A 19,792-nucleotide genomic window follows, 5' to 3' on the forward strand; every position below is an offset into this window, starting at 1 on the left:
GGTGGAAGGAAGAGAGGAACTTGGTGAAATTACAATCATCAGGGAAGCGGTACTGAGCAAACTGATGGAGATGTGGGCTGACAAGTCCCCGGGTCCTGATGGACTTCATCCGAGGGTTTTAAAAGAGGTGGCTAATGAGATAGTAGATGTGTTGATGTTAATTTTTCAAAAGTCGCTTGATTCTGGAAAGGTTCCATCAGACTGGAAAGTAGCAAATATAACTCCTTGATTCAAGAAGTGGGGGAGACAGAAAACAGGTAACTATAGGCCAGTTAGCTTGACATCTGTCATGGGGAAGGTGTTAGAATCGATCATTAAGGAGGCTATAGCTGGGCACTAGAAAAACTCAAAGTAATCGGGAATAGTCAGAATGGTTTTGTGAAAGGGAAATCATGTTTAACCAATTTATTGGAGTTCTTTGCAGGAGTAACATGTGCTGTGGATAAAGAGGAGCCTGTTGATGTACTGTACTTAGATTTCCAGAAGTTATTTGACACGGTGCCACATAAAAGGTTACTGTGCAAAGTAGGAGCTTGTGGTGTAGGGGGAACACGTTAGCATGGATAGAGGATTGGCTGGCTGGCCGAAATCAGTATGCATAAATGGGTCCTTTTCTGACTGGCAGGATGTGATGAGTAGAATCCCACAGGGGTCTGTACTGGGGCCTCACTCTGCATTACGGAAGGGAGGGGGGGGATACACAGGGGTCTAACACCGCATTCTTAAAGAGAGGAGGGAGGGGGGATACACAGGGTCACACTCAGTATTCTGGAAGGGAGGGGGTCTGGGATTACTGGAGGGAAAGCTGTGCTGGCATGAAGGGAGGTACCATGTACCATCCCTTTGTTAACAGTGTACGCTCTGTGTTTGTGAGGGGGCAATGGCACACTAGGCACCTGGTGTGTGGGGAGGGTGCCAGAAAGGGCAGGAGTATGAAGGTTTTATGGATGGTGGGAGCAATCGATTCAGCTGGTAGGATCCTGATATGGTCATGCTGTGCCACTCTGAGTGTTGGCCAAGATGGGCAATGCCATGGCACGCCACATAGTTGATCCATGAAAGCAGCTGATGTACCCGTCAACACCAATCCCTGCCCTGTTAGGAACCTTCGAATACATGCAGGATTCAACTTTATTTATCACATGGAAATAGGTATGGCTCATCCTACATTGTGTGATCCTCTGCACGTGAGGATCTGTATGTGCCAGAGGCAATATCAACAGGCAGGTGTGATCCATGTAGAGGCCCCTGATTGTGAGCAGCAGCCCCCAAGGGTGGCCCACCATTACGGTTGCCGTGTATCTACAGGCCCCACATGACATGCCATCGGATGTCAGAGCACCAGTGTCAGAGGTGATTGTGCATAGAGAGAGGGTGGTGACACGTCTCTGTGCCCTGCTCAAAGATGACCTGCAGCCCATGGGCTCCTGTGGACATCCCATGCCTTTGTTCCTCATAGTGGCAGCGGTTCTCAAGCCTGACGCCTCTTAGAGGTCCTTTTAGAGGTCCACCAGAGATCTTTGTGGGGGTCACACAGTCAGCAGTGCACCGCTGCATCAGGACGGTCACCAATACCCTGCACCGGAGGGCCAGTGAGGATGTCTACTTCAGGACGGACTCTCACAGCCAGGCCCAGAGGGCCAGTGGTTCTGGCACCATTGACAGAGAACCATAGGTTGTAATGTTCATAGACTGCACTCATGCAGCTATCAGACCTCCCGCCAGGCAACCATCTACAGACATAACCATTACAGGAACTCTCTCAATCTAGGTGAAGCTGGTATGTGAACACCGCAGATGCTTGCAGCGAATGTGTGACCGTTTCTCAGGCAGCTGCCATGACACCTGGGTCTTGCACCAGTCTCGGCTGCCACCGCTGTTCACTGAACTGGCTCAGATGGGAGGGTGGCATCTTGGAGATAAGGGTTATCCTTTGCAGACATGGCTCCCGACACCGGTGAGAGACTCCACCACTGCTGCAGAGGAGAGATGCAGTGCCAGCCACTGAGCTACATGAGCCACCATTGAGCAGGAGATGGGCATGCTGAAAGAGCACCTCCAATGCCTGTATGGATAGGGTGATGCCCTGTACTACGGGCCGAAAAGGCCAGCTCCTTTCTTTGCTGCTCTGCACAATTACAGGCCTGGCATGATGAGGAGAGATGTCAACAGGATTCATCCTCGGACTATGAGGACGCTGAGGACCTACAACATGAAAGACGTATGGGAGGGCAGATGCACCCAGGCTCTGCACGCAGGGCTAGCAGTGAGCTAGGACATACGGAAGTGGCTTATCAGACAAAGGCTCTCCGCTCCATAGGAACCGACATGAGCTCTGCAAGCCACACATCACCCTCGCTCACCTGCTGTGCAACAGTCCACATCTGCAACATCCCTGTGTAAACCATTAGAGGCAGCAGCTGACTGAGACAATGTTCATGTCACTGATTCCATGATGGCATGGCAATGTTGTTATTGCATACGTTGGCTCTCCTGAAGGGCCAATGATGCAAAGGGATGTGACATTGGCACACATGCTGGCGGCACAGTGGCGCAGTGGTTAGCACCGCAGCCTCACAGCTCCAGCGACCTGGGTTCGATTCCGGGTACTGCTTGTGTGGAGTTTGCAAGTTCCCCCTGTGTCTGCGTGGGTTTCCTCCGGGTGCTCCGGTTTCCTCCCACATGCCAAAGACTTGCAGGTTGATAGGTAAATTGGCCATTAGCAATTGCCCCTAGTATAGGTAGGTGGTAGGGAAATATAGGGACAGGTGGGGTTGTGGTCGGAATATGGGATTACTGTAGGGTTAGTATAAATGGGTGGTTGATGGTCGGCACAGACTCGGTGGGCCGAAGGGCCTGTTTCAGTGCTGTATCTCTAAACTAAACTAAAATCATTCACACAGAGAAAAGGACACACATGTTGGTGAGGAACATTTAGTGAAAGACGTATTACATTGCTGTGATACCCGTGCATTCGCATTTGTGTCAGTGTGTTCTCTGTAAACCTCTGTAATACCTTTTATGGTCTTTTTAAGTCTCATGTCCTGGAATGTGCAAATTTAAGATTATTCACCCAGGTGCGGCATGCCTACAAGAAGGAATATTACACTTGAGTGGAAGAAGAGGATTGCAACTTCACAGGACACTGGGACACAGCAGGGTAAGTATGTGGCAGCAAAGCAGAAAGTGCTGGGGTAACTCAGCAGGTCAGGCAGCATCTGTGGAGAGAGTAGAGTTAACTTTCAGGTCTGTGAACTTGGTCAAGTTACTCTGCTTCTCTCTCTACAGATGCTGCCTGACCTGCTGAGTAACCCCAGCACTTTCTGCTTTGCTGCCAGATTGACAGCAGCCCCACTCTTCAGCAGTCAGGTAAGTATTCCTTTGACAGCTGTCAGGAAGCAGGTGCTGGGGTATTTAAAATAGAGCCTCAGCACCTGCTGCACAGCTGTCAAAGACTCTCTCTCTGCGCCGAATGTCCCGCCTCTCCTCACATAATATGGGGAGGGTGGCTCGGCGCCGTGATTCTAATGATATTAATTGCGGGGACTCGGCGGTGGCTGGTGAATGCGGTGGCTGGTGAATGCGGTGGCTGGTGAATGCGGTGGCTGGTGAATGCGGGCATGCCACCAAGTTCAAAGGGCGCTGCTGCACTTGGCAGCGCCTCAATAAAATTCAGCCCTCTGTCTCCTTTGTCATCCAGGGAGCTCTGGATTTGTTTACCCTATCTTTCCCCTTCGAGGGAACATAGCTTGACTGTGCCCGAACTATCTCTTCTTTGGAGGTAGCCCGCTTTTCCTGCCAATCTTTGATTTACTCATCCCAGATCCATTCTTACCCCATTGAAGTTGGCTTTCCTCCAGTTAATTATTCTTACTCTGAATTGTTCTTCGTTTCCACCGTCAGCCTAAACCTTATGATACAATGATCACTATCCCCTAAATGTTTTCCTACAGATATTTAATCCACTTGGCCCACCTCATTTCCAAGAACCAGGTCTAGCAGTGTCTCCTTTCTCATTGGACTAGAGACATACTGCTGTAGAAAATTTTCCTGAACACACTCTAGGAACTCTTGCCCCTCACTGCCCTTTACACTACTATTATCCCAGTCTATGTTTGGATTATTGAAGTCCCCCATTAGAACCACCCTATAATTTTTGCACCTCTCTGAAGAACTGGGGATGGTTTATAAACATTGCCCACATCCTGAAAAAAAGTTATTCGATATGTTTTTGAGAGTGAGACTGTTTTTTCTCTATTGTTGTTTTTCAATGAGATACTTTCTATGAAGGAGAAAAAGGTTTGAGGGTTGGTCATTCCAATTGAGAAATTGCCTGTGGGAGAGATCACTCTGAACCACACAGGTGAGTTGATTCCACCAGGGCTCCTTTTGCTGAAGTTAGCATTGGGACCATTCTCTTGTTATACTCCAATTAGTATTTACAAGGTCCTGTCTTGAGCTGTGAAAAGCCATAATACAGCATATGGAGCACATGCCAGGATAACCGGCTGATTAATCTGCTGCTGAAGGTGGTGATTTAAGTGCCAACTCACAATGTGAAAAAGATTGTCACATTTCTTTCAGCTTACCTAGGAGAGAGGATCTTCTTCAGTACATTGATAATACAGGGCATTGTATTGCAGTCAATCTTACCTCACTCCTTATTCCAGAGAAGGAAGCGATTATCTTCATCTACCCTCACATCGATCTTGGAGTCCACACAAGGACGAGGTGATTCCAAAAATGAGGTGGTGCCCTGTTTCATATGTGTTTCTCAAAGCCATAAGGGGACATGTCGTGACCCCACAGGTGAGATACTGTTGGGAACCACATAGTCTGTGCTCTCACCCTTTGGTAAGTTATCCACATGGGAGTTTCATCACTCCACAGGTGAAACACTAAATGGAACACCGCTGAATGGAATTTAACCTGGAGAAGTGAGAGGTGATGCATTTGGGGAGGTCAAACAAGGCAAAGGAATACAAGATTAATGGGAAAATACTGAGAGGTGTAGAGGAAGTGAGGGACCTTGGAGTGAATGTCCACAGATCCCTGAAGGTAGCAGGACAGGTCGATAAGGTGGTTAAGAAGGCATATGGAATCCTTTTCTTTATTACCAGAGGTATAGAATATAAGAGCTGGAACTTGATAACTCATTGGTTAGGCCACACCTTGAGTACGGTGTGCAGTTCTGGTTACCTCATTACAGAAAAGATGTAATTGCACTAGAGAGGGAACAGAGGAGATTTATGAGAATGTTGCCAGGACTGGAAAAATGTAGCAATGAGGAAAGATTGGATAGGCTGGGGTTGTTCTCTTTGGAACTGAGAAGGCTGAGGGCAGATTTGATTGAAATGTACAAAATTGTGAGGGACCTGGATAGAGTGGAGGTGAAGGGTCTATTCACCTTACCAGAGAGATCAGTGACTAGGGGCCATAGATTTAAAGTGATTGGTAGAAGGAGTTGAGGGGAAAATGAGGAAAACGTTTTTCACCCAGAGGGTAGTGGGGGTCTGGAACTTACTGCCTGAAAGGGTAGTTGAGGCAGAAACTCATTCAAAAGGAGTCTAAATATGCACTTCAAGTGCCGTAATCTGCAGGGCTATGGACCAAATGCTGGAAGGTGGGATTAGAATGGGTGGCTCGTTTTTCGGCTGGCGCAGACATGATGGGCCATAAACTTTCTATGATTGTTTGATTCCAAAGGGGGTGCTTTAACCCAAAGGCGAAACATTGCTGTACCTGCCGTGTCCACACGGGGGCGCTTTGCCCCACAGGCGAAATGCTGCTGCACCCACCGTGTCCACACGGGGGTGGTGTCGTTCCACAAGCGAAATGCTGCTGTACTCGCCATGTCCACACGGGGGCGCTTTGACCCACAGGCGAAACGCTGCTGTACCCGCCGTGTCCACACGAGGGTGGCGTCGCTCCACAGGCGAAACGCTGCTGTACCCGCCGTGTCCACACGGGGGCGCTTTGACTCACAGGCGAAACACTGCTGTACCCGCCGTGTCCACATGGGGGTGGTGTCGCTCCACAGGCGAAATTCTGCTGTACCCGCTGTGTCCACACGGGGGTGGTGTCACTCCACAGGCGAAATTCTGCTGTACCCGCTGTGTCCACACGGGGGTGGTGTCACTCCACAGGTCCAGGTCGATCTCCGCTGAATCGCGGAAGCTGCCTGGATTCTGGATCCACCTTCGGGGAGGTTCAGTGCATCGCAGGCACTTAAACAGGAGAAGAAATCTTAAGCAAGACTGAGGCCTGAAGTACTGAGACACAAAATGCTACCAGTGTACGTTGCAGAGAAGAGAGGGTTTTGCAGGGAGGAGCTGGTGAGTGTAATTTCTCTAAAGCAGCAGAATTTCTTTGTGTCTTTATTCAGGATTTCCCCCACAGGCAGGATTTGTAGGAAATAATTCCTCCTACTTTGACTTGTTTTTCTTCTCTCTGGTTACCTTGCCTTCTTCCCATAGGGAAACCGGTTGCTTTTAAAGAGGACCTGAACTCAACAAACAATAAACACACAAGGAGTCGATTACAATCGAGTGCAGCTGACGTGTCTGCCAGTGTCCTGGCTTCTGAGATGCCTGGACCTTGGTTATTGGTTGAATTCTGGTTCGGGGGCTGATTCTAACTTATTTTCACTGGATCTGACCCATCACACTGACCTGAGATTACACCAAGTCGTTGGGATATGACTGGGTGTGGGGGTAAAAGCTGGGGTAGATGGGGTAACACACAGGGAGGACTCGAATGAGTTTACCAGTAGAAGTGATCGCATTGAAACATAAAATTCTGAAGGGGCTTGACAGGGTAGATACTGGGAGGTCGTTTCCCCCTGGCTGGGGAATCTAGAAGACAGGGTCACAGTCTCAGGGTAAGGGATTGACCATTTAGGACCGAGATGAGGAGGAATTTCTTTACTCAGAGGGTTGTGAATCTTTGGAATTCTCTACCTCAGAGGGCTGTGGAAGCTCAGTCATTGAGTATATTCAAGATAGAAGTTGACAGATATTTGGATACTCAGGCAATTAAGGGATATGGGGATAGTGCAGGAAGGTGAAATTGATGTAGAAGTTCAGCCATGATCTTATAGTCATAAATAGTTCCAGCAGAGGAGCAGGCCATTCAGCCCATTGTGTCTGCGCCAGCTCTTTGCAAGACTAACTCACCTAGTCCCATTCCCCTTCCTTTTCCCTGCCGCCCTACAAATATTTTCTCTTTAGATAATTCCCTTTTGAAGACCATGATTGAATCTTCCTCCACCACACTCTCAGCCAGTGCATTCCAGATCCGAGCCACTCACTGTGTAAAAAGGTTTTTCCTCATGTCGCTGTTGTTTCTTTTGCCAATCACTGCCCTCTCGTTATTGAATGATGGAGCAGGCTCCAAGTGCAGAATGGCCTTCTCCAGCTCCTATCTCTTATGTTCTGAAGAAAAGTGGCTCGACAAAGGAAGACCAGGGTTCACCCACCATTCTGATAGTTACATATACCCATAATAATGTAGTTGTTAACTTGGGAGGCCTTGAAAAAGGAGATGGTTGAAGTACAGACTAGACACGTTCCCACAAGGAGGAATGGAAAGATAAAGATATGACTAAAGATATAGAGTTAAAATGAGATGGAAAAAGGAGGCTTATGATAAATGTTAAGTTCATAATTAAGTGGAGATGAAGCTGAATACAAAAAGTGCAGAGGGAACTGAAAAAGGTCAGGGGCAAAGAGAGAGTATGAGAATAGATGAGCAGGTTAACATAAAAGGAAACCCAAAAGTCACTTATAAACACATAATAGGGTAGTAAAGGAAGTGTGGGGACCAAAAAGGAAATCTTGGGTGGCAGAGAGCATGGCTGAGGTACTGAATGAGTACTTTGTATCTGCCTTCAATGAAGAAGAGGATTCTGCCAATGTCACAGTAAATGAGGAGGGAGTAGAGAAAATAGATAGGCTAAAAATAGATAAAAAGGAGATCCAAAGTCAATGGTTCTGGCTGGGATGCATCCTAGTTTTCTGAGGGAAGTAAGGATTGAAATTGCAGAGGCTCTGACCTCGATCTTCCAAACATCCTCAGATCTGGGATTGGGGCCAGAGGACTGCAAATGTAACAACACTGTTTAAAAAGGGGTGAGATATAAACACAGGCCAGTCAGCCTAATGTCAGTGATGGCAAAACGTTTTGAGGCAATAATGCGGGACAAAATTATTTAGTACTTGGTAAAATATGGGTTAAGTAATAAAAGTTAACATGGATTTGTTAAAGGAAAATAATGTTTGACTAACTTGATTGAGTTCTTTGAAGTAATGGAGAGGGTTGATGAGAGTAATGGGGTTGATGTGTATATGGACTAAAGCATGGCTACCCGACCCGAACACAACTGGACCCGACTACATGTGTCAGGTCCGGGTCAGATCGGGTCGAGTCGAAATTCTGAGTCCAGCATTCGGGCTCAGGTCGGGTCGGGCTGGACAGTGCTGCTTCCGGGGAAGTCATGGGATCAGGCTTACTCATGATTCCCCACAACTCCAACTGCAGGAATAGCCTGCTGTCAGTATGGGTGAAAGATATTCCTGTTGGGTCTTGTTGGGCGCGAAAAAAATTAAAGGACTCGGGCCTGGGTTGGGTTCGGGTTGGCTGTGGTCGGGTTTTAATTTTATACCCAAGCCAGGATTTAATATGGTCTTTCAAAAGGCTTTTGATAAAGTGGCACGTGATGAATTTGTTAGCAAAATTGAAGCACATGGTTTAAAGGGGTAGTGATAGTCTGGGTATGAAATTGGCTAAGGGACAGAAAGCAGAGAGTAGTGGTGAGCGTTTGTTTTGAGACTGGAGGGAAATGTGCAGTGGGGTTTCCCAGTTGTGGGCGGGGAGGGGGATGGGGGGAGTGAGTATTAGGACCACTGTGCCTTGTGGTATATATTAATCTTGTGTTCGATATACAAGGCATTAATTCAAATTTTGCCAATGATATGAAACTTGGAAATGTAGTAAACAGAAGGGCATTAAAAGACTTCGGGAGGGCATAGACAGACCTGGGGAAATGGACGGACACATGGCAGGTGCAGTTTAATGCAGGGAAGTATGAAGAAATTCACTTTGGTAGAAAGAATGAGGTGAGACAATATAAATTAAATGGTACAATTATTAAAGGGGATGCAGGAACAGACAGACCTGGGGGTGAATGTACACAAATGTTTGAAGGTGGCAGGACAAGTTGAGTTGGTTGTTTAAATGAGATTCTTGGTTTTATAAACAGAGGTATAGAATACAAAAAAAGTTATGATAAACCTTTATAAATGACTGGTTAGGCCCCAGCTGGAGTGCTGTGTTCAGTTCTGGGCACAGCATTTAAGGAAGTTATGTGGAGACTGGAGAACGTGGGATTGTTCTTATCAGAGCAGAGATTAAAACAAAATTCATTAGAGGCATTCAAAATTATAAAAGGTTTTGATAGAGTAAATCTGGAGAAACTGTTTCCTGTGGCAGGAAGGTCAGGGGATACAGATTAACAAGAAAAACAGAAGGGAGATGAGGAGGAATTTTTTGACACAGTGAGTTGTTGTGATCTGGAATGCACTGCCTGAAAGGGCAGTGGAAGCAGATTCAATTTCAAAAGAAAATTGGCGTTATAAAGGAAAAACTTTCAGGGCAATGGGGAAAGAACAGGATGGGAGAAGGACTAATTGGATAGTTCTTTCAAAGAACCAGAATTTTGAAAATCACTGATTTTAATCGCTCCACCATTAGCAGTTGTGTCTTCAGCTGCCTGGGCCCTAAGCTTTGGAATTCCCTCCCTAAACCTCTCCGTGCCTCCCTCCTCTCTCTCCTCTTTAAGACCCTCCTTCTAACCTATCTGTTTGATCAAGCTTTTGGTTTCTGACCTAATATCTCCTGATATGTTTGATAATCATCTTGCGAAACACCTTGGGACATTCTACTATGTTAAAGGTGCTATATAAATGCAAGTATACACTATATCAGTTAAAAATTCAACAAAGGTAAAAGGTACATTCATTGTCACAGGAACCCTTCCCTCTTTACCTATCCCCCACCCTTGTATATAGAGGTCACTTGGATATCAGAGGATACCTGCTGACTGCAGAATTGGAGGAAAGGAGGAATTGTGTGGACAGTAAACTGACATTCAGTTGAATCATTTTCTTTTTGTATTCCCCCTCCCCCCTCTCCCCCTTTAGGAGTTTCCATCAGTCAGGGGGGTCTGACACTGCTGATTCTTTTATATCCAGTTGGAAAGGGTTTGCTCCCCAGTGAGTGACGAATGGACGTCTCAGCCGGACTAAGACTGTGATGCCTCTGACCGCTGCTCTCAGGACCATCTGGCAATGCCACGGAAGAGGAAACGAGCTTGTATTCCTGCCAGTGACACGCAGAGGGGGGCGAGCAGAGAGGTGGTGGGACTCAGGCATTTCCTGTTTAACGCCTTGCCACCTGAGTGCCAGCTGAACTGTTTCTCATTCCTGTCAGAGATGGAGAAGTGCCGGGCAGCCCTGGTCTGCCAGGGCTGGAGCCGACTGATGAGGACCTCCAGGCTGTGGCGCCAGGCGGACTTTGCCTGCCTGGGTGCTTACCGCGATGGGGAGGGAGCACCACTGCCCACCGCCGGAGACCATGAGCGCTGGAAGGAACGGGTCAAAGACTATGCATACCACCTGATGTCCCGTGGTGCCAGCCTCCTGGTGTTGCGTGCCAGCTTTGACCTGGGGGATGAGCAGTCTAACTGGACTCAGTTTCTCCTGCAGTTCTTGGAGAGGGTGAACTGCCGGGAGCTAAGGGAGCTGAAGCTGAACTGGACACTCACTCCGCTGGAGCCCCTGCCCACTCACCGCCAGCCCAGCATGATCCAGGTGGGCTTGGCCAAAGCAGAGCAGGTCAACAACTTCCAGAGCCTACTGGAGAAGCTGGGCCGTATCTCACCAGGCCTGCAACAGGCCAGCCTGCCCTTTGATTGGTCTGAGCTCTCCGTGAAGCTGCTGACTGCCTTCCAGCAGCTGAAGAGTTTGGAGTTGAACTACTTCTGGGTCTTCAAGGGAATCTGTCCCAACAGCATGCAAGAGTTGACCCGAGCCCTGCCCAACCTGAAGAGCCTTACTCTGCACGTCATGATCCCTGTTAAAGACCTGGAGGTCACCTACACCTTGGAGTCCAGTTCATTGGAGTTCCTGGATGTTTCCCAGAGCAGGGGCCTGGTCTTCAGCCTATTAAACTTGCCTCAGCTGAAGGAGCTGAAGGTTAAGAAGACTATCAGGGGGATCATCCTGAATCGCCAGACCCATTTAGCTGTCCAGAGCCGCTGGCCTTGCCTCTATAACCTTCTCCAGGAAGGTGCGCCCAAGCTCCAGGCACTCAACCAGCACCAGCTGCTGCCATCTTGGCAGCAAGAGGCTGATGGGGAGCTGGCCGAGGTGCTGGCACAGGCGTGTTACTGTGTTCAGCATTCGGACACCTGGCTGCTGTGATCATCTGCAACCCAAACAGAAACGTCCACAACTCAGCATTCCTCTCTTCATTTCTATATTATGTTATTATGAATTATGTTACTCTCTCCCCCTCCCCCCCTCCTTCACTCCCCTCCACTCTCACAACCCCCCTCTCTCACTCCCCCTCCCTCACTACCCTCTCTCCCCCCTCTCACTACCCCTCTCTCTCTTCTCCTCCCCACCTCCCTGTCCACCCTTCTCTCCCCCTCCCTCTATAGTGTAGAGGGAGCTTGACTCTGTATCTAACCTATTTTAAATTTTTTTTTTTATTTGTAGAGGAACTTTACTCTGTATCTAACCAGGTGCTGTACCTGTCCTGGAGTGTTTGATGGGACAGTGTAGAGGGAGCATTCCTCTGTATCTAAGCCTATGCTGTACCTGTTCTGGGAGTGTTTGATGCTGAGGGAAGTGGAAAGTTCTATTTCCCAGCATTAACATCTTTTATCTCGATGAACACAAAAATGCCCCAATAAGTTGAACTTTAACCTGGAAGAGCTTGTGATCCAAGGTCAGGAGTCTTCAGCAGCAACACACCAGTTGTCTGTGGTTCATCAATCAGGACGTGTGATATAAACGCAGGAAATGTGTTAAAGGGATTAATGGTTTCTGCAGTAGCTGTGTGTCAGCATAAACTACAAGAACTAATCCTGGAATATTTAGACTGGGATCCTCCATGTTTGAGAATTAAAAAAAAAAATCACCACTGTGGTTATGATTCTACACTCTCTCAAGCTGCTACAATCCCTGTGTAATGGGTTTGTTGCATGGGTTTTTTTATTTGTTTGTTGGATGTGGGTGTCGCTGGCTAGCCCAGCATTTATTGCCCATCCCTAATTGCCCTTGAACTGAGTGGCTTGTTAGGCCATTTTAGAGGGCAGTTAAGAGTCAATCACATTGCTGTGGGTCTGGAGTCACATGTAGGCCAGACCAGGTAAGGATGGCAGATTTCCTTCCCTAAAGGATATTAGTGAACCAGATGGGTTTTTACAACAATCGACAATGGTCACCATTAGACTAGCTTTTTAATTCCAGATTTATTAATTGAATTTAAATTTCACCATCTGACGTGGTGGGATTCGAACCCATCTCTCCAGAGCAATTACCTGGCTTTCTGGATTACTCGTCCAGTGACATTACCACTGTGCCACCGCCTCCCCAACCTTCACGTTGTAATCGGGCCATCGAGTGCGGAGATGGCACTTTGTCCTTTGTTGTGACTGACTGCTGAGTGGCTGTTTGATGTGTTTTAAATTCAGATTCAGTAAAGATAAGAAAAAAGAAATCCAGAACCAGGTTTGATGTACTGTGCACAGCTCTGGTCTCCAATATTATAAAAACGATACAGAAGCACTTGAGGTACAAAAAGGATTTACAAGGATAATACCAGAACTGAGAGGTTAGATCGAGCAGCAAATACTGAACAGGTTGGAGCTCTTTTCCCTAGAAAAGAGAAAACTGAAGGGTGACCTGGTGGAGATCTTTAAAATGATGACAGTACACCAGGGTAGACACGGAGAAAATGTTACTGTGAGAGAGTAATATATTTGTACCTTGTCATCCAGTATTTGGTTGTCACAGATTAATGAGTCCTGCAGTAGGAAGGTCACTTACAGATTGAGGAAAGGCTTTTCCTAACACTTGTTTTTATTTATAAGTATGAGCTGAACATCAAGGAATAGGTAACAGTAGCAGAGTAGTTATGTTGCTGCCACGCAGTTTCTGTATTTCTTGACCAAGGGAACAATTGAACAGTTGCTCTCAAGCTACACCAAATGCGTCTCTGGCCACTGAAAGAGAAAATTAAATCAATGACTCCCCTTTCTCCGGGTATTTCATTTCCTCAATCGCCCACCAAGAGCCACAAATTAACTGCTACTAGATTTTGCTTTGTTGCACTTAGTCTACTTAAAAACAATATTCAACAAAAAGGGTTTTACTGCAAGAAATTTCATGTAAACCTCTGGTATTGTGTTTCTATTACTGCACTAAATAATGCTGATTAAAAATGTGATATTGTTTGCAAACTATCTCTCAATACTTACAATTCACTGGCTCTGAAGCACTTTCAGATATCCTGAGGTTATGAAAGGTGCTATATAAATACAAGCTCTTTATCAATTTTTTCTGTGCCCCCCCTTCCCCGAAGGCACTGGCTCGCATGACAGGTCTAGTTCCACAGATGCTGTACATGCAGTTATTATTACAACTATTGGAGGAGAGAACTCGGCAGTTACTGTGAATTCACTGCAAGATGTCTGCACAGCTCCTGTCGCTGTTTGCCAGTATTAGGTTCACATCACTTCCAGCCCCATACCCTCTGCCAGTAAAAAGGACAAGAGCACCAACATCCCCTACAAATAACACACCATCTTTTTTTATTCATTCATGGGGAGTAGGCATTGCTGGCCAGGCCAGTATTTATTACCCATCCCTAATTGCCCTTGAGAAGGTGGTGGTGAGCTGCCTTCTTGAACCGCTGCAGTCTATTTGGGGTAGGTACACCCACAATGCTGTTAGGAAGGGAGTTCCAGGATTTTGACCCAGTGACGGTGAAGGAATGGCGATATAGTTCCAAGTCAGGATGGTGTGTGACTTGGAGGGGAACTTGTAGATGGTGGTGTTCCCATGTATTTGCTGCCCTTGTTCTTCTAGGTGGTAGAGGTCGCGGGTTTGGATGGTGCTGTCTAAGGAGCCTTGGTGCATTGCTGCAGTGCATCTTGTAGATGGTACACACTGCTGAACGCTATGCGTCGGTGGTGGAAGGAGTGAATGTTTGTAGATGGGGAATCAATCAAGCGGGCTGCTTTGTCCTGGATGGTGTCGAGCTTCTTGAGTGTTGTTGGAGCTGCACGGATCCAGGCAAGTGGAGAGTATTCCATCACACTCCTGACTTGTGCCTTGTAGATGGTGGATAGGTACTGGGGAGACAGGAAATGGGTTACTCACCAGAGAATTCCCAGCCTCTGACCCATTCTTGTAGCCACAGTATTTATAGGAAAATAGGAACATAGGAGCAGGAGTAGACCATTCAGCCCATCGAACCTGCCCCACCATTCAATATGATCATGGCTGATCATCCACTTCAATACCTTTTTCCCACACTATCCTCATATCCCTTTATGTCATTTGTATTTAGAAATCTGTCAATCTCTGCTTTAAACATACTCAATGACTGAGCTTCCACAGCCCTCTGGGGTAGAGAATTCCAAAGATTCACAACCCTCTGAGTAAAGAAATATCTCCTCATCTGTGTCCTAAGTGGCTTCCCCCTTATTTTGAAATTGTGTCTCCTGGTTCTAGACTCCCCAACCAGGGGAAACATCTTAGCTGCATCGACCCTGTCCATCCCTATAAGTATTTGTAGGTTTCAATCACCTCTCATTCTTCGAAACTGTAATGAATACAAGCCCAGTTTCCCCAATCTCTTTTCATAGTACAGTCCCGCCATCCCGGGAACAAGTCTGGTGAACCTTCGTTGCACTCCCTTTATGGCAATAATATCCTTCCTAAGGTAAGGGGACCAAAACTGCACACAGTACTCCAAGTGCAGTCTAACCAAGGTTCTATACAACTGAAGCAAGACTTCACTACTCCTGTCCTCAAATCCTCTTGCGATAAAGGCTAATATACCAGTAACCTTCTTAATTGCTTGCTGCACCTACATGTTAGCTTTCAGTGACTTATTGACAAGGACACCCAGGTCCCTTTGTACATCTACACTTACTAATCTCTTACCATTTAAGAAATACTCTGCACATCTATTCCTTCTACCAAAGTGGGTAAACCTCACATTTTTCCACATTATATTCCATCTGCTACATTCTTGCCCACTCACTAAGTCTGTCCAGATCCCCTTGAAGTCGCTTTGCATCTTCCTCACACCACACATTCCCACCTAGTTTTGTGTCATTCGCGAACTTGGAAATATTATAATTGGTCCCCACATCCAAATCATTGATATATATTGTAAACAGCTGGGACCCAAGTATTGATCCTTGCAGTACCCCAGTAGTCACAGCCTTTAAATTAACTACCTTGTTGCAAATTCTGCATGCATTCAGGTAGAGTGCTCATAACCTTGGCTTTTTGACATTCTGCATTCTAAGCCTAGTTGATATTCGCCTTTGTTTCGCCTGCCTTCTAATTTCGCTTGCTACTTTTCTACTTCCTGTTACCAGCTTTACTTCCTTCCAATTTGAGCTACCCCTCAGGTTCCTATCCCCCTGTCAAGCTAGTTTAAACCCTCCCCAACAGCAAATCTCCCTGCAAGGATATTAGTCCCAGACCTGTTAAGGTGCAGCCCATCCATCTTGTATGGGTCCCAGAATCGGTCCCCATGTCTCAGAAATCTGATGCCCCTTGTCCTACACCAACTCTCCAGCCACATGTTCAATTGCTCAATCCTCCTGTTCCTATGCTCACTAGCACGTGGCACTGGGAGTAATCCTGAGATTGGCTGGTGGCTGGTCCAGTTCAGTTTCTGGTCAATAGTAACCCCCAAGATGTTGATAGTGGGGGATTGCGCGATGGTAATGCTGTTGAAATGTCAAGAGGAGATGGTTAGATTCTCTCTTATTGGAGATCGTTATTTCCTGGCACTTGTGTGGCACGAATGTTACTTGAAACTTATCAACTCAAGCCTGAATGTTGTCAAGGTCTTGCTGCATATGAACACAGACTGCTTCGCCCCTGTCTCTTCTAATTATTGTTCACTCCTGCAAGGTTCTGATGAAATTGGACTAAATAGGAAGTAGAGAGTAACAGTGCAAAATGCAATAAGGGGAAGTTTTGAGTGGAGTACTGCAGGGGTCAGTGCTTGAATCCTGTTTACATAAATGACCAAGATACAGGTTGTAAAATCCCCAGAGAACAGTAAAACAGTGAGTGCTACAGGAACGGTCAAACAGGGAGTGCTGTAGGAACAGAGGATGCCTTTAAACGTCTGCAGAATGATTTGGAAATTTTAGGTAATCGGATAGACAAATGACGAACTAAATTTACTACTGATTGATGTGAGGTACTGGTAGAAAAAATGAGAATGAGTGAAGGAAGTGGAATTAGCACAGGGAGACTTAGAAACAGATCTTTGAAAGTCACAGTCGATTCCTCACTTTCAATATGGAACCAATCAACCACAACTGGGCCTGAATGATTCAGTACCATTCCATACAAATCTCCTGCTTCGACAGAAAAACTAATTAGAAAGGATGATGTACCCAGATATTTTACTGATGCAGAGTTTACTGTAGTTCCTGAATAAAAGTTCTTTGAAATACTGTCAGTATGCACAAATTACATTTACTGAAGTGAATAAAACTAACCAGTGCTTTAAGTCAGCAGCACTGATTAAGTCTGATGGTACTTAAAATTGACTTAAACTTCTTTGCTTAACAGGCAAAGGATAAAGTTTATCGTCTACTAGTAGCAGTAGAACATTAGATGACTTAAGGACAGTCTGATTAACCACTTCCTTGCCTGCTCACGTTTCGACCTTCTCCTGACCTCTGTACATTACCCATCGCTTTCCAACCCATGATAGATTTTTAGATTAGATTAGAGATACAGCACTGAAACAGGCCCTTCGGCCCACCGAGTCTGTGCCGAACATCAACCACCCATTTATACTAATCCTACACTAATCCCATATTCCTACCAAACATCCCCACCTGTCCCTATATTTCCCTACCACCTACCTATACTAGTGACAATTTATAATGGCCAATTTACCTATCAACCTGCAAGTCTTTTGGCTTGTGGGAGGAAACCGGAGCACCCGGAGAAAACCCACGCAGACACAGGGAGAAATTGCAAACTCCACACAGGCAGTACCCGGAATCGAACCCGGGTCCCTGGAGCTGTGAGGCTGCGGTGCTAACCACTGCGCCACTGTGCGCATTTTGTTTCATAATTGTTAACCAAATATTAAATCTATTATCAGCCTCACTGTAAATGTAGTAATTAATACCTTTTAAAAAGGAACTGAATAAATCTTTGGAAAGGAAGTTTGTAGGGAAAGAGGAGGGGATGTGAGACTACTTGAAAAGAAAGAGCTGGCACAGACACAATGGGCTCCTCTGTCCTTTTTTTAATTATTTGTTTGTGGGATGTGGGTATTGCTGGCTAGTATTTGCCCTTGAATGGAGTGGCTTGTTGGGCCATTTAAGAGTCAGCCACATTGCTATGGGTCAGGAGTCACCTGTAGGCCAGACCAGGTAAGGATGGTAGACTTCCTTCCCTAAAGGGTATTAGTGAACTAGGTGGGTTTTTACAACAATAGTTTCATGGTCACCATTAAACTAGTTTTTAAATTCTATATTTTTATTAATTGAATTCAAATTTCACCATCTGCCATGGTGGGATTTGAACCCGTTCCCAGAGCTTTAGAGTATTCGTCTAGTGACATGACCAATATACCACCACCTCCTATGAGTCTACGGTTCTACTTTGTACATCTGAACTATTATTCTTTTGTAATTATCACTTTCCTGTTATTTTTGTCGGTTTTATAAAAGGGCTCATACTGTTCTATAGCTGTTCTGAAACTGTCCCACCTGAATTTATATTCTTTCATGATGTGGGTATCACTGGCTAGGCCAGTATTTATTGCCCATTCTGAATTGCCCTTGAGAAGGTGGTGGTGAGCTTCTTGAACCGCTGCAGTCCATGTGGTACGGCTAGATCCACAGTGCTGTTTGTTGCAATCGTTTGATATAACCGTGTGGCTGGTTAGGCCACATCAGAGGGCAGTGCAGCGTCAACCACATTGCTGAGGATCTAGAGGCCAGACTAGGTAAGGTTGGCAGATTTTCTTTCCCGAGAAACATTCATAAGTTGTTAACCTGCTCTGTCAGGTACTGAGGCCTGTGCTGCACTTTCTCGCCTGGAGCTGCAGTTCCAGTAACCACCTGGACTTGGCCCGCAGTGAAGAAGCGGCGGTTGTGACCTCCAGCCTGCAGGTGGCGCTGTGGGCGGCAGGCAGTCATGGGCCCGGCCTGGCGAGGGCGCTCTCTTCCTCTGTCCCGTTGGCAGCCGCCATTTGTCGCCGGGCGCTGACGTCACAATGCGGAGAGCAGGCCGGGAAGGCAATGTAGTGCGCAGGCGCCTCCCCGCCCCCGGGGACATGGCAACGGCCCCGTAGTCATGGAGTCTCAGCGTTAAGGGAGCAGTCGGCCTGTCCTACTCAGTCTCAAGCGCGGCCGAAGAACAGGCAAGGTGCGGCCCTGGGGAGAGAGCGGGGCCGCGTGGGAGGGAGGGAGTGAGTGAGTGAGTGTGAGGCGGTGGCCTGAGTTAAGCTGACGCCTGGGGGTGTGGGAGTGGATAGGCCGCCCTGCGCTCCTGGCCGCAGGAGCTTCCAACCTGCTGGGCCAGGGTGCAGAGAGCGAGATGATCACCCAACCACACCTTATATTCCCCACAGTGTATCATTTGTATATCGGTGTCTCCCACAGAACTGTCACAGTCACATGAAATCTCAGCTTTCTTCCCATTTCAAGTAGCAGCTGCTTTTATTTGACGGGTCTTCCTGCATTTCACATGTTTCCTTTTGAGGAAGGAAACAAACTGTTTACAGCCTCTGCCTCCCAATCCTCTTAAACTTTCCTGCTCGTGTCCGAACTCCAACCAACTCCATTCCCCTATCACCCCTGTGCTCGCTGACCTACTTTCGCTCCCGGTCAAGCAATGTCTTGATTTTAAAATTCTCACCCTTGTTTTCAAATCCCTCCATGGCCTCATCCCTCCCTGTCTTTGTCATCTCCTCCAGCCCTACAACCCTCCGAGATATCTGCGCTCCTCTAATTTTGGCCACTTGAGCATCCCGAACTTCACCCTTGGTGGCCGCGCCTGTGTTGTTACAGTCTTTGCCCACCAACTCTAGGGAAGGTGCCCATTTCAGTATCTACTACACTGATATCTGTGAGTAATGTCAGGCTTCATCTGACCAGGTTCTGCTCAGCACTGAAGCAGTTTAAATTTGGCAACAGAATTCTGATCAGGTTCATTGACTACCATAGAAATTAACAGTACAGCCTGTTGGTCGGGATTTTGCCACCACAAGGTAAGTCCCAACATCGGGAACCAATGTGGGATCCGAGCCTCGGGCAGCAGGACTGCGGCAGCAATCTTCTTGGCGGCAGCCAGTTAAGAGGACGCCACTGCGAATGTTGTCAGCCTGCTGTCTTCGAGCTGTTGGTCCAATTGGAGGGCTGGCAGCTCTGCAGTCTTGGCAGTGCCGCTGAGTGGCCATGTCTCGGGGAAAAAAATGCCTCCGTAGTGAGGAGTCCTCGAAAGGG

At 46.9% G+C, this 19,792-nt stretch overlaps 2 protein-coding genes across 4 annotated transcripts in view; both read left to right on the forward strand.

The window, feature by feature from the left end:
- Positions 1 to 6,156: 6,156 nt before the first annotated feature.
- Positions 6,157 to 13,506, forward strand: si:dkey-12e7.1 (uncharacterized protein LOC557553 homolog). The gene is made up of 2 exons (XM_068052254.1): positions 6,157 to 6,335; positions 10,200 to 13,506. The coding sequence occupies exon 2, from the start codon at positions 10,347 to 10,349 to the stop codon at positions 11,478 to 11,480; it is 1,134 nt and encodes a 377-aa protein (XP_067908355.1). The 5' UTR covers positions 6,157 to 6,335; positions 10,200 to 10,346; the 3' UTR covers positions 11,481 to 13,506.
- Positions 13,507 to 18,574: 5,068 nt separating this feature from the next.
- LOC137350958 (leucine-rich repeat-containing protein 14-like) overlaps positions 18,575 to 19,792 on the forward strand; it is a 33,351-nt gene continuing 32,133 nt past the window's right edge. For 2 of the 3 annotated variants that reach the window (XM_068015732.1, XM_068015734.1), the window contains exon 1: positions 18,575 to 18,713. The gene's annotated coding sequence lies outside the window, so the exon portion shown is untranslated. The remainder of the gene's footprint in view (positions 18,714 to 19,792) is intronic. The other variant, XM_068015733.1, reaches the window with a different exon arrangement.

This window comes from Heterodontus francisci, chromosome 2 (assembly GCF_036365525.1).
Source record: "Heterodontus francisci isolate sHetFra1 chromosome 2, sHetFra1.hap1, whole genome shotgun sequence".
Lineage (NCBI taxonomy): Eukaryota > Metazoa > Chordata > Chondrichthyes > Heterodontiformes > Heterodontidae > Heterodontus > Heterodontus francisci.

Excerpts from the sequence above, each read along its gene's own strand:
- si:dkey-12e7.1 (XM_068052254.1), top strand. The coding sequence starts at position 10,347 with ATGCCACGGAAGAGGAAACGAGCTTGTATTCCTGCCAGTGACACGCAG.